This window comes from Cololabis saira, chromosome 20 (genome assembly GCF_033807715.1).
Source record: "Cololabis saira isolate AMF1-May2022 chromosome 20, fColSai1.1, whole genome shotgun sequence".
NCBI lineage: Eukaryota > Metazoa > Chordata > Actinopteri > Beloniformes > Belonidae > Cololabis > Cololabis saira.
The window spans coordinates 8,808,127-8,822,458 of NC_084606.1; the positions used below are offsets into that span (position 1 = coordinate 8,808,127).

The 14,332-nt window shown below is 42.3% G+C and overlaps 1 protein-coding gene across 6 annotated transcripts; it reads left to right on the forward strand.

Annotated features, from left to right (window-relative positions):
* The first annotated feature begins 6,992 nt into the window (after window positions 1–6,992).
* LOC133420870 (uncharacterized) lies at window positions 6,993–14,015 on the forward strand. Of its 6 annotated transcripts, none has more exons than XR_009770648.1 (5): window positions 6,993–7,153; window positions 10,893–11,028; window positions 11,207–11,262; window positions 12,201–12,607; window positions 13,089–14,015. XR_009770648.1 is itself a non-coding variant. In XM_061710745.1 (5 exons), the coding sequence occupies exons 3-5, from the start codon at window positions 11,214–11,216 to the stop codon at window positions 13,439–13,441; spliced, it is 765 nt and encodes a 254-aa protein (XP_061566729.1). In that variant the 5' UTR covers window positions 6,993–7,153; window positions 10,893–11,028; window positions 11,190–11,213; the 3' UTR covers window positions 13,442–14,015. The 6 variants fall into 6 exon arrangements, 5 of the variants coding, with proteins under 5 accessions (XP_061566729.1, XP_061566726.1, XP_061566731.1 ...); XM_061710745.1 differs by having other exon boundaries at window positions 11,190–11,262; window positions 12,245–12,607; XM_061710742.1 differs by having other exon boundaries at window positions 12,245–12,607.
* The last annotated feature ends 317 nt before the right edge of the window (window positions 14,016–14,332 follow it).

A 14,332-nucleotide genomic window follows, 5' to 3' on the forward strand; every position in this document is an offset into this window, starting at 1 on the left:
GTTCGCTGTAAAACACCACAGCAAAGGAGATAGACTCAATAAATTGTATTAAACCTCAGCTTTAATTCAATTCCAAGCATGAGATGACCTGCGGCGGTTGAGAGGATGAAGGTTAGTTAGTTAGTTCAGAGGTTAGTTTTTATATATTAGATTTGTATAAAACAGAAAAATCTTCTTTTTGGCATACATAAGTAAATAGAACCTCAACAATCAATATATGAAACTCCCCAGGTCCTGCGGCTGCAAAACCCAGACCATCACCGTAACGCCGAGCTCAGCAGCGTCTGGCAGCTTCTGCAGTCCAGCGCTGACCTGAAGAGCAGCGGTTCCAGCTGTTGGTCTTGGATGTTGCTGCTAATCACACCTAAACGTGCAGGACCTGGACCTCCAGGACCAGGACTCACCAACCCTGATCTGACCTGAACTAGGCCTGTCTCATTTGTTTTGAACGTCATAGAAACCAAGAAGAAGCAACAATAACATTTCCCTACGGTAGTGAACCATCAAAAAGAAATGACAAAACAATCATTTGAGTTGCAACATGCAAAAACATCATCTGGTCGTCATCTGACTTCTTCCCCAGCTCTGAATGATGTGGTGATGCTCCGTCCAGGAGATTCTTTATCTTAAAACAGACTCAGAAATAAACTCAACATGGAAGGTGATTTGTCTAAAGTATTATCATTAATATATAATATTATTAATATATACAATTACAGTTTCTTTCAGCTGATGAGATGTTTGCAAGAATTGAGTTAAATAAATCCCACAGTTTATGATCCTCACAGCAGAACATAATATTGATCAGGAAATAAACAGATTATACCATACAATGGCTAAAAGTTATTGATTAAATAGGTTTTAGGCCTGTTTTTGGTTCTAAATTTTCTTTTTACTGCAATGTTGAAGTTATATGCAGAAACTGGGAGAGTGATGCTTGTTTTTCATTTTATTTTCCATTTCACATTGTGGAACGACTTAATTCCTAGTTGTTAGGTGTTTAAACCAATGGACACGTGTTAAACATAAAGAGCAGGGATCCTTGATTCAGGTCCCCGGGAGTCTGGGAAGACTGACAACTGTCCTAAATCATCTCTCTGTCGTATGTTGAACTCCATATTCTTTTGGAGATGGTTTTATAAACTTGTCCAGGTTCATGAAGCAACAAATATGATAATAAATGGACGGTTGTGCAGGTCTCATGCGGAACCATGAAAAGTGCTTCTCAGTCTCTCAGTGTTTGTGGATGAAAATAGATAAAATTAATGATTGCATTAGTTCAGTGTTTCTCAGTTCCAGTCCTTTTCAAAATGACTCCATTAAGCAGAATAATCAGTTCAATAGTAACTTCTGAGGAGCCTAGTGACCATTTGCCTATCAAAAAAGCCACTATCATGTGATTAGAGTTAATTTATGACGCGTGCTGTTTCCAGTGTTCCCAATGTATTTTTATTCCTTACAGTGTTCGTGCAGGTATTGCCACTTTGTCACTTGTAAACCAAAAATAAACATAAATAGCCGCCTGCTATTTCTATATTCTATGGGGGTATTATTGTTCCAATATTATTTGTGTGTGCGTATCTTATATTATATCTCTATATATTAATTGAGCAATAACGCAATTTATTATTTTTGTCTGGTAAAAAGCCTTAGCATTGCGGTGCAGTGCTGTGCTTAAAAGCTATTGTCAATGTTCAATAAATTCATGATGTTACCAAAGCCAATGAATAATCATGTTAAATAACTGTGATCTCACTATCAATCAAAAATGATTGTGATTGTGATTTTTGCCACAGATAGATAAATAGAGAGAGAAAGAGATAGGTCTGGGTGGTGAGAACATAGAAAAACAATTAGCTATTCTTCTCATCTGGCTGAAAAATGGCTTAAAACATTTTTGCCTCTGCAACTTATTGCAGCCAGATGTAGCCTAATGTTTTAAGTATTTGAGCACAAGTAGGCCAAATGCATCAATTCAGAACCACTCATCAATATAATCTGATCTGATTGTAGTTGATTGTATAAATACCCCCCCCCCCCCCCCCCCTTTTTTTTTTCTCTCACGCTCCTCGCAGGCATGGATAGGGGCCCACTGACATTGAGAGTGTACAGGGCCCAGAATTTGGTGCTACACCCCTGCCTACACGTCTGTATCTGTTTTTGTCCTCTTCCTTATACAACCTCAACCTTCTGAGTTTTTCTGTGAACCAGGGTTGTCGTGGTAACTCATCCTGGTGCGTGATGGCACACAGCAACTAATAAACCCCAGACTGGTTGTTCTGGCACCAGCTGATTGAACTGAACTGGATTGAAAACATAAAGGAAAACACATATTTTGATGCAGAACCTCTTTTATTATTTATCTTTGACCTGATATGGATTAAATATACTAATGAACATCTAAAACTGCTTCATGACAAAGTGTTTTATCAAACCTCTTGGTAACAGTTCTGCAAGAGTTCTGACAATGCTGCCAAAAATACTCTCATAACCAGAAATTACAAAATTACTTGAAGAACAATTTTTATGTAAAAGGCGAATCTTTTGTGATTGTTTATCAAAATTATGAACTTATTACTTTTCAGTACAACAGTGTTTTAAAGATTTTAGATGTATTTTTATTTATCCCGTAGGGAGATTTGTCTTCACTGACAGCACATTTCATCAGCACCAACAATAAATAAATAAAATCAACATTTCATTAAAACATCAACAGTAAAGAAGGTTCCTGGTGCAGGCCGTCCAAGTGATCAGATGGAGGAAGAAAGTCCTGCAGTCAGTTTGAGACTCCAATCATAAACTTCTCATGATTCCTGAGAAACTTCTCCTTCTTCTGAGACGAAGAACGTCAGTTTTTTCCTCCATATCTTTATTAAAACTATAAAACTATAGATCAGGACAATTTCATCTTTGTGAGTGTACAAAAAGTGGATTAAAAGGGCGGTTGGTGCAGGATTGTCCTTCCTGTTTCACACAAACACACACACACACACACACACACACACACACACACATACGTGGTGAGCAAAAACCACGTGTCTAGAAACACTGGAGGTTCAGTACGTAACAGAAACGTTTCCAGCAAACCGGTTCTACAACATCCTACAACAGTTGTTAAAGTACCAGGTTGCTTTCAGCCGCGTCACGTGATTCATCCTGCATGTTTTAAATAATCACTTTCCATACTGCCAGTACATATATGTATATGTACACAGTATACTACCATCACTATAATATCCATGTTTACATGCTTCTTTATTTTGCTGTCAGTTTTATTCACAGGTTTCATTAGGGGTCGTCTTATTTCTTTTAGTCTTAGAGGACAAAAATCACTTCCCTTCCAAACAGCTCAATTCTTTTTCAATGTTTCTAGCAAAACATTACAAATATCGACCCAAAAGTTTTGGACAACGGAGGTAACTGTTTCATTGTTCACAGAACCGAAAGAACATTTCACAGCGACGTCTCCTCTGTGCCCTGTTGACAGAAACAGGCGTAGCTTCATCATGACTGTTTACTCTCCTTTCATTCCCGGCAGATTATGCAGGGAAGTATTTCAGACACAGAAGGGAGTGGCCACGGGGTTTTCAGTTGAGAAAGCAGCTGTACTTCCGTACTCGCGGAGCAGAGGTGTCCCAGCTACTAACGTCGACCACGCCCCCTGATGTCCAACAGCGTTTCAAAGCAGCTTGCTTACCTAAGTAGGCAGAAAAAGATTACATTTTGATTAAACTGACAATTTGCAGAGCTGTGATCTGCTTTGTGATGGGAATTGCAGTTCTTTTGATTATACTGAATCTCTAGAATTGGTTCATTAAAAATTAAAATGGTTCAGTTCTGAGCAGGATTCCTGACTGAATAACCCGAGTCCCTGAACTGATAAACAATCAATCTGTCCTTAAGTTCATGATTCAACCCTGAGTTTCATATTTACTGTACTGACTGAGAAAGATACTATACCTCAGGGGTCACCAATCCTGGTCCTCGAGGGCCGGTGTCCCTGCAGGTTTTAGATGTTTCCCTGCTTCATTGCACCATGATACAAGTGACTGTGTCATTAACAGAACTGTGCAGCCCTGGATGACAAGCTGATGACGATGATTAATTAGAATCAGGTGTGTTAAAGGAGGGAAACATCTAAAACCTGCAGGACACCGGCCCTCGAGGACCAGGGTTGGTGACCCCTGCTATACCTGGTACTTCTGTGTACTATACCTGGTACTTCTGTGTACTATACCTGGTACTTCTGTGTACTATACAGAATTTATATCGCCCCCTGTTCCTGCTCCGGCGGTGGTCCTGGACGCCTCAGCTCCAGCTCCTGCTCCCGTTCCTGCTCCGGTGATGGTCCCAGACCCCCCGCAGCCAGCGCCGAGGACCCAGGTCCCCCCTCAGCCAGCGCCGAGGACCCGGGTTCCCCTATAGCCAGCTCCGAGGACCCGGGTTCACCCCGAGCCAGCTCCAAGGACCCGGGTTCACCCCGAGCCAGCTCCAAAGACCCGGGTTCACCCCGAGCCAGCTCTGAGGACCCGGGTTCCCCCCGAGCCAGCTCCAAAGACCCGGGTTCACCCCGAGCCAGCTCTGAGGACCCGGGTTCCCCCCGAGCCAGCTCCAAAGACCCGGGTTCACCCCGAGCCAGCTCCGAGGACCCGGGTTCACCCAGAGCCAGCTCCGAGGATCCTGTCTGCCCCAAAGCCGGCTCCCCGAATCCTGTCTTCCCCGCCAGTCCCTGTTCCTGAGGCGGTCCCGCCAGTCCCTGTTCCTGAGGCGGTCCCGCCAGTCTCTGTTCCTGAGGCAGTCCCGCCAGTCTCTGTTCCTGGGGTGGTCCCGCCAGTCCCTGTTCCTCTTCCTGAGGCGATCCTGGATGCACCTCAGCCGGCGCCATTGATTCCATCTGCCCAGTCCCGAGAACTCCGGCCCTCTGGCCGGTGCGCCTGGTCCTGAGTCCGGTTCCGAGGTTGGCTCTCTGAACTGTCTCTCTGGTGGGCCCGGTCTCCCGGAAGACCCCCTGAACTGACTCTCCGGTTCGCCCAGCCCTGTGGGCGGCCTCCGGAACTGTCTTGCCGGTCTGCCCGGTCCCGAGGACAACCCCCGGAACTTTGGCCGTGTGTTGGCCTGGGCCCTCCTCCGGGCCCCCTCTGCCCGCCCTGGGTTGGGGCGTTGGGACATCTGGGATCTGTCCCTTGAGGGGGGGGTACTGTCAGGGTTTGACACTTCCCCCAGTTTTTGAGTTTCAGTTCTGTCCCTCCTGTTTCCCATCTGCCCTGGTTGTTTGCACCCGTGTCTTGTTATCCCCTGTGTATATCTGGTCTTGTCATTCCCCTTCTCCCTGTCGGTCCGTACTGTTTGCTCCCTCCATGTCTCCTCTGTTTTTTTGGATTCCTGTTTTTGTTCAGCCCTTGATCCTGCTCTGCAGCGCTTTTGGTTTTTGGTTTTGCTAAATAAATCCTGTTTTGTTGCGATCTCCTGCCTCCTGCTCTCCTGCTATCGGGTCCTCATCAACCACACCGTGACAGCCAGTATATGTACACAGTATACTACCAGTACATGTAAGTATATGTACACATTCCTGATTCCTGACTGAATAACCCGAGTCCCTGAACTGATAAGCAATCAATCTGTCCTTAAGTTCATGATTCAACCCTGAGTTTCATATTTACTGTACTGACTGAGAAAGATACTATACCTGGTACTTCTGTGTACCATACCTGGTACTTCTGTGTACTATACCTGCTACTTCTGTGTACCATACCTGGTACTTTTGTGTACTATACCTGGTACTTCTGTGTACCATACCTGGTACTTCTGTGAACTATACCTGGTACTTCTGTGTACCATACCTGGTACTTCTGTGTACCATACCTGGTACTTCTGTGTACCATACCTGGTACTTCTGTGTACCATACCTGGTACTTCTGTGTACTATACCTGGTACTTCTGTGTACTATACCTGGTACTTCTGTGTACTATACCTGGTACTTCTGTGTACCATACCTGGTACTTCTGTGTACTATACCTGGTACTTCTGTGTACTATACCTGGTACTTCTGTGTACTATACCTGGTACTTCTGTGTACTATACCTGGTACTTCTGTGTACCATACTTGGTACTTCTGTGTACTATACCTGGTACTTCTGTGTACTATACCTGGTACTTCTGTGTACTATACCTGGTACTTCTGTGTACTATAACTGGTACAAAGAAGTTCTGATCAGCACCTGCGTCACTGTAACAAAGACAAGCTTTTTATTGTTAAGCATTTTTATTGTCTGATGTCAATAAAAATATGTATATGTATATATGTAAGTATATGTACACAGTATACTGCCAGTGCATGTAAGTATATGTACACAATATACTGCTAGTACATGTAAGTATATGTACACAGTATACTGCCAGTACATGTAAGTATATGTACACAATATACTGCTAGTACATGTAAGTATATGTACACAGTATACTTCCAGTATATATAAGTATATGTACACAGTATACTGCCAGTAGATATATGTATATGTACACAGTACACTACCATACTACCATCACTACAATATCCATGTTTACATGCTTCTTTACTTTGCAGTCAGTTTTATTCACAGGTTTCATTAGGGGTCGTTTTATTTCTGTTATTCTGAGAGGACAAAAATCATTTCCCTCCAAACAGCTGAATTCTCTGTTAATGTTTTTAGCAAAACATTACAAATATCGACCCACAAGTTTTGGACAACAGGGACAACTGTTGCATCGTTCACAAAACAGAAAGAACATTTCATATCTATATCTCATCTCTGCCCTGTTAAACACTCATCGTCAAGACTGTCTCTTTTCTCTCCTTTCATCTCCTTTCAGTACAGGCAGATTACGGAGGGAATTATGTCAGACACAGGAGGGAGTGGCCATCAGCTTAAAGTTGTGGAGAAACTGGTTCTGCAGTCAGACAAACCTTCCTGGTGACATATATGAGCTCCTCGCAGAACACTGATCATTTCAGTTTGACAAGCAGCTGCAGCAATGGGGAGAGATATTTCCTCTCACCTCACTGTAATTGTTGCTTCTCAGATATAAACGGTGTTAGAGTTTCAGCTTCTCACAGTTTGGTCAAATACTTCAAGTTCAGGACTGATCAGCCTCACAAGGAAACATACTGTAAATGTAAGTATTTTGGATCATTGATAAAGATTTACTCACCAACTGTTGTTTGTTGGGATAATTACGGAGCTTTTCTGACTAACTTTGACCCTAACTGCTCAGTAATGGACCACATCTTGTAGTAACCTGCGGTTCTGTAAGTGTTTAGTTGCTTCTGGACTTTTAAGGGATGAACGGAGGAGGGAGAGTGCAGTTAGTGACAGATACTGGTTTGATGGGTAGTTTTTGTTGCGTTTATGGTTGACAGGAACCAGTTCAGTTACAATAAAGGCTTGAATATACTTGCAGACCCCTCAGAATGACGCGCAGTTCCCAAGTAAGGTTCGTCCCCAACGCAGTTATGGGGTCATTATCCTGTCATTTATCAAGAGCCATATAGGCCAATTTCTAACCTTCCATTTGTATCTAAAATTCTGGAAAATGCAGTTTCAAGCCAGTTATGTGACTATTTGTATAGAAATGATCTGTTTGAAGTCTTTCAGTGAGGGTTCAGAATGCATCATAGCACAGAGACAGCACTGGTTCGAGTCACGAATGACCTCCTTATGGCCTCAGATAAGGGATTAGTTTCCATACTAGTTCTACTGGACCTCAGTGCTGCTTTTGACACTGTTGATCATGGCATTTTACTGCACAGGTTAGAGCATGTTGTTGGGATTAAAGGGACAGCTCTACGTTGGTTTAAATCATATCTGTCTGACAGGTTCCAGTTTGTTCATGTACATGAGGTTTCTTCAGAACAGTCAAGGGTCTGTTATGGTGTTCCGCAGGGTTCAGTGCTAGGGCCATTCTTGTTCAGTTTATACATGCAGCCGTTGGGAAGTATAATCCATAATCACGGCATACACTTTCATTGCTATGCTGATGATACGCAGCTCTACTTGTCTATGAAGCCGGATGAAACAGAACCGTTGGTTAAACTTCAGGAACGTCTTAGGGACATCAAGGACTGGATGTCCAGAAATTTCTTGCTTCTAAATTCAGATAAAACAGAGGTTATCATTCTTGGTCCAGAGCATCTTAGGAAGGGACTAGATGGTGTTGCGATGGCTTCCAGTGCAACTGTGAGAAAACTTGGTGTTATTTTCGATCAGGATTTGTCGTTTAAACCATATGTTAATCAGGTTTGTAAAATAGCGTTTTTCCATCTCCGTAATATTGCAAAAATGAGGAAAATCCTCTCGCAGAGTGATGCAGAAAAACTAGTTCATGCATTTGTATCTTCTAGACTGGATTACTGTAATGTGTTGTTAGCAGGATGTCCAAGTAATTTGCTGAATAGGCTCCAGCTGATCCAGAATGCAGCAGCACGAGTGCTGACAGGAATCAGCAGGAGAGACCACGTCTCTCCAGTGTTAGCGTCGCTCCATTGGCTACCTGTAAAATTCAGAATTCAATTAAAAATTTTATTACTTGCATATAAAGCCCAAAACGGCTTAGCTCCGCAGTATTTACAAGATTTGATAGTGCCTTATGTTCCTGTCAGAGCTCTCCGTTCTCAGAGTGCAGGTTTACTCGTAGTTCCTAGAGTATCTAAATGTAGATTTAGAGGGCGGGCGTTCTGCTATCAGGCACCATTACTTTGGAACCAACTTCCAATCTGGGTTAAGGAGGCTGACACCACCTCCACCTTTAAAACTAAACTTAAAACCTTTCTGTTTAGTAAAGCCTATAGTTAGTGTTTAGTAAACCTCTAGCTGGTGTTGGTAAATCTCTAGGTAGTGTAAACTCTAGTGTGTTAGAGTCAGTAGTCATAGTTGCAGCTATAGAACAAAACTATAATAGTTAGTCTCAAATATAGCTTCGCGGTAGATATGCTGCTATAGGCTTATGCTGCAGGGGGGCACCGACATGATCCGCTGGGCGGTGCCTCTCACCCTTCTTCTCCTCTCCTTTTCCCTGCCTCTCTTCTCCATTACCATTTTTATCTATTATAAATATCTCATAGCTATCATTTTTGTCCATCGTTCCTGTAGTTTCTTGTGCCGGCCGCCCTTTTTTCTCTTTTGTGCATGTTTGCAGGCTGAGGCCTCGGGAGCTGCGTTCTGGCCTGTGTTCCCGCCCCTCCCCCCCTATCCCCGGTCATCCCGTTGCTGCTTCCACCTGCCTACGTGGATGTCTGTTGTTGCTGCTTCCGCCTGCCTGCACCCCCCCCCCCCCCCTCTGGTCATCCCGCTGCTGCTTCCACATGACTGTTGTGTGCTGCTGACGCCCCCCCCCCCCCACCTCTGGGCATCCCGCTGCTGCTTCCACCTGCCTGCTGTGCTGCTGACGTCCCTGACCCCCCCAGGTTGGCAGGAGGGTCCCCCCTTATGAGCCTGGTCCTGCTCAAGGTTTCTTCCCTCCTAAAGGGGAGTTTTTCCTTGCCACTGTTTGGCTTAAGGCTTTTCTCCCACTAGGGGAGTTTTTACCTGCTATTGTTTATATAATAATTGCTCGGGGGTTTATGTTTATGTTTATGTTCATGTTCTGGATCTCTGGAAAGCGTCTAGAGACAACATCTGTTGTATTAGACGCTATATAAATAAAATTGAATTAAATTGAATTGAAGAGCATACTATTTAGATTAGAGAGAATTCATTTGTGTTTTCACTCTCAGATATTGTCTGCTCTCTTTTAAAACAGGTTATAATCACCTCTATCCATCCTTTCACAGAGAATCGGACGTTACGTTAGTTTTATAAAAATCAGTCATGTTACAGAAGCACAAATTTAGAGGCAAGAAAAAAATGTTCTTGTAAGTTTTAATTCCAGTGAAGACTCAAGTTGTGAAATTGGCTTGGAGGGAGTTGTTTTTATTATTTTGGGGGGTGGGGACATTAAAACATACATAAAAATACGATTTAAAGTTTAAACTTAAGAATAATAATATTAATAATAATGATGATGATTATAATATTGATTATGATAATAATAATTCATATTGATGATCATGACAATGATAATACATTCAACAAAACATATTAAAATGTATAGGATTCAAACCTATGGGACTCTAACTCTAATTTACAAGATCTAAAATATGATTAAGTTTGAAAATAATTAACAAATAAGATGCAATACAGGTCACAGTGCATTATGGGGGAGTCAGGGCTTAAGGCTGACTAAGTCTAAAACAGGCCGAGTGTTGCGTGTGAACTTGTTGAAATGCGTGTTTCTCACGGTTAATGATGGAGACTGAGAGCCCTGAGTGAAGTCTTGTGAAACAAAGACTTTACTTTAGTTTTGATTCCAAAATGATTGAATGTGAAGAGAGAAACAGCGACATCTGGAGGTGACTGGAATTACAGCCGCTGTTTCATCATTTGACAGAAACACTGACACCAAACATCCTCGTTTAGATCCCTGAATGTGCGCAGAAACATGCGTTTAGAAACACGTGTTCATGAGTCCTGAACATGTTCTGTGGAGCTGCAGATGTTTGATCATCAGATACTTTCTGATTAAAGATTTCAGCCTGTAATTCACTCACACGTTCAGACTGATGCTTTCTCATTTTATAAAACATTAGTGACCTTTGATCTGACAGAAGTGTCAGTACCTGGACTTGTGAACGTGGACTTTGTAGTGACGTTTTAAAGGTTTATATTTACAGATTTTAGTGAGAAACAGGATTTTGTCTCACTGCTTCAAACAGTTTATTTTCAGCAGTTTTAAAAAGATTCTCTCTGAAGTGACGGAGGACGCAGGTTTACATGGACACTAGTTGCAGCGTCATCATCTGACTCTTTTTACTGTCCAGCAGAGTCCAGGACTTCCTCCGGTGGGATTCCAAACTAAAAGACCCTTGACAGCGAGAGCTCGTCCCCCTGAACATCAACACCTCAGCTGAGACTCAAGGAGTCGTTGTTGTTCTGTCCGTCATCAACAGACCAAAGGTGGGTTACAACAGGAGGATGTTTCTGTCTGAACTATCTCTGTGTTTGAAGGAAACTTTCATCTGATCAGAAAGGAGGTGTTGGATGAAGTCACACTGTAGATGTTTGTTGTTGTAGCTGTAAAGTGTGAACTTTGACCTCATGTGTGGGTGACTCTCCAGCTCTGTGTCCCTCACAGGGAGAAGATGATCTGCAGGATCCTGCTGCTCATCATCCTCACATCACATGTCTGTGGTCAGTTTAAACCTTCACTTTATTAACTTAAACACACTTTAACATCACTAACAGATCCATGACTCAGAGCTCTCAGTCTTTACATCTATGTCTAGTTTATTATGTGGAAATTGCAGAAAATAGAACAGACAATTCCCCATACGAAAGCGTGTGTCGTTTATTGAAAAGTCTCAGAACACTGAATCAAGAAAAAGGAGCTCAACGTCATGACCACATTTAAAGGGACAGCGATCCCTGAACCGTCATAGTTGCATGAAGGAAAACATGCTGCTTTAAATAATGAACGGTGTGTAGAACCACACTTAATAAACAAGGTGAATTATGTCTGTAACATTCACTACAATTACTTCATTTTTATCTATAAAATCAAGTTATAATTTAAGAAAACTTAGTTTTTTCCAAATCTGTCATTGTGGCTGATAATAAGAGCTCTGACAGCTCTGATAATAATAACAACAATAATAATAATTATAATAATACATTTTATCTAGCAGCACCTTTCAAGGTACTCAAGGACACTTTACAAGAATATAATAAATAAAAACAGAAAAAGAACAATAGAAAAACAAATGAAGAAGAGATTATAGATGTGAAACAGAAGTGTTTGGAGTCTGGACCTGAACTGGGTTCATGGTCACTATTCCAGATGTGGGGGGTCCAGAGCTGCTCTCCGTGGTGCTGAAACGGGGGGAAGACAGAGAGGTGGAGGGAGGACCTGGGAGAGAGAGTGGGGGGTAAATACAGATGAGATCAGACAAGTGTGTGTGTGTGTGGGTGGGGGGGTTACTGGTGATGATGAGTTCTGGACCAGGTACGGTTTATGGAGAGATTTGTTGAGGAGACCAAAAATTAAATTAATTACAATAATCAGCACCTCTGATACCACACTCACATTTCACATCAGTTTTTTTACTGGTTTAAAAGTACAAAAACTACAGAAATGTGTGAACATCCTCCTCTCTTTCCCTCTCCGTCTCCTCAGCAGCAACATTTGTAGTGAATGTGACACAGAGCTCCTATCAGACAGAGGAGAACCACAACATCACCCTGGAGTGGACCTTCACCCCCAAACCTGGAACCTCCTCCAGACTTCCTGACATCTACTGTGAACTCAGAACTTATCTCAGACCCTTAATGCTGTTTCATGTGGTGAACGGAGTTGAGATGACCTTTTATCACGATGAACAGTTTTCAGGACGAGTCCAGAGCGACAGAGATGCTCTGAGAGAGGGACGACTAAGACTCCACATGTCCAGACTCAGGACTGAGGACTCAGGACAGTACTGGTGTAGACTGGACACAGAGTCTGGATGGGGGTCTGCCAGCTGTGAAGTCCTCGTCTCTGGTAAGTCCTCTCAGTAGAAGTTGGTGAAACAGATGATTCTCACTGTTGGACTGACTGTGGTCTGAAAGTGGACATGAGACACTGGAACCAACATTCACCACTGTGTGTTATGTAATGTGTGAGTGTCAGGAAGTTTCTTAGTAGAAGTGGATCCTCTGATAGAGCCCCTAGTTTAACTATGGGAGTGTACAAAAAGTGGATAAAAAGGTCTTTTTGAATATCCATATCAGTCCACTACAAATGTTGTATTTGTGTCCACAGCAGCCATGAACTGTCCTCCTCACGGTGACACTAGTAAATCCAACAGAGTTAAAACAGGAAGGACAATCCTGCACCAGCTGCCCTTTTAATGCACTTTTTGTACACTCACAAAGATGAAATTGTCCTGATTTTTCCGGTTCAACTTGAAGCAGTTGTCTCATTAATTTTGGACATGAACCGATTTGAAAACATGTGAATTTTGTTGTGACTTCTTTTTCAGCAGCTGCTGATCTTCCACCTCAGACGCCAACGATGATCCCAGAACAAGAACCTCAGGAGACGACCAGATCCTACGCTGCAGCAGAAGTTGGAGTAGCTGTTGCAGCAGCTGCTCTTCTGATTATTTGTGTTACAGTTTTAGTGAAGCAAAGGAGAAAGAAAACCTGCTGTTTTGTCTCAGAGAACCCTCGAGGAGTCGTACACAAGTTTCTGATGAATCACAACGTGAGGATTTTCGGGGAGCTGCTGGAGTTTGTCCCAGGTCTCCGAGGGAAGAACCTCCACAATACGGAGAACATGCAAACTCCAACTAAAAACCTGCTGGGAGTCGAACCAGGAACCTCGTTGCTGTAAAGCAGCAGTGCTGACTTCTACACCGCTGTGCTTGTCAGTCATTGTTCTTCCTAAAACACGCTGTTATGCTTCTTCACTGTTTTACTTCATATCAGTCATTACTGTCAGATATCTTTACACTTTACACTAAACTCTCTGTTGTCATGGATACTAAAGTACCAGAATATCAATATAATATAATAATAATATAATATAATATCAATATAATAAAATATCAGAATAATATACGAATATAACAGTATCCATGCGTAAACGTGGTTTCCAGTAGTTTCTGCTTGTGACTTCAAATGAGGAGGACAGTGAATAGTATTCATGTTTTCTGATCAATATACTTTGTGGTTTTATATTTCCCTGTATTGTTGTTGCCATGACAACTCAGTTTCCATCTGGGGATTATGAATATTTTTTTTAGTATATAACTATTTATTTCTCTTGTTTTAACCTTTTATAAAAACAGCATTACATCATGTTTTATTACAACACAAATATACAAAATGAATCCTTTTTAAATAAATCCTGATTACAAAAACGTTGTGTAAAATGTAAAATTAAAAGTCTAAGAATTATCACATCATTCTGTCTCCTGTTTGCATGAAAACATGTTAATAGTTGTAGTTCTTCCAGACGTCCATCAGATGGCGGAGTTTTACACACGACTTTATTCCGTTTTATCCAACTGTGATGTGGAAGTGAGTCCTGCGATGGACACGTGACCTGTCCAGGTATGCGCTGACTTTCCCCCAAAGAGACCCGGATGAAGTCCAGCAGATCTTCGTGGTCCTGAATTGAAACGATGGATGAGGAAAGTGAAACTGCTGGATTCACCACCAAGAATACGATCATTGTACGTCTCTGTTTACCACTTGAAATCTGACCCTGACTGGACTGAAC

Coding starts and splice junctions, on each gene's coding strand:
- LOC133420870 (XM_061710745.1), top strand. CDS start 11,214: ATGATCTGCAGGATCCTGCTGCTCATCATCCTCACATCACATGTCTGT. Junction 11,263..12,244: donor CCTCACATCACATGTCTGTG/GTCAGTTTAAAC, acceptor CCGTCTCCTCAG/CAGCAACATTTGTAGTGAAT. Junction 12,608..13,088: donor CTGTGAAGTCCTCGTCTCTG/GTAAGTCCTCTC, acceptor CTTCTTTTTCAG/CAGCTGCTGATCTTCCACCT.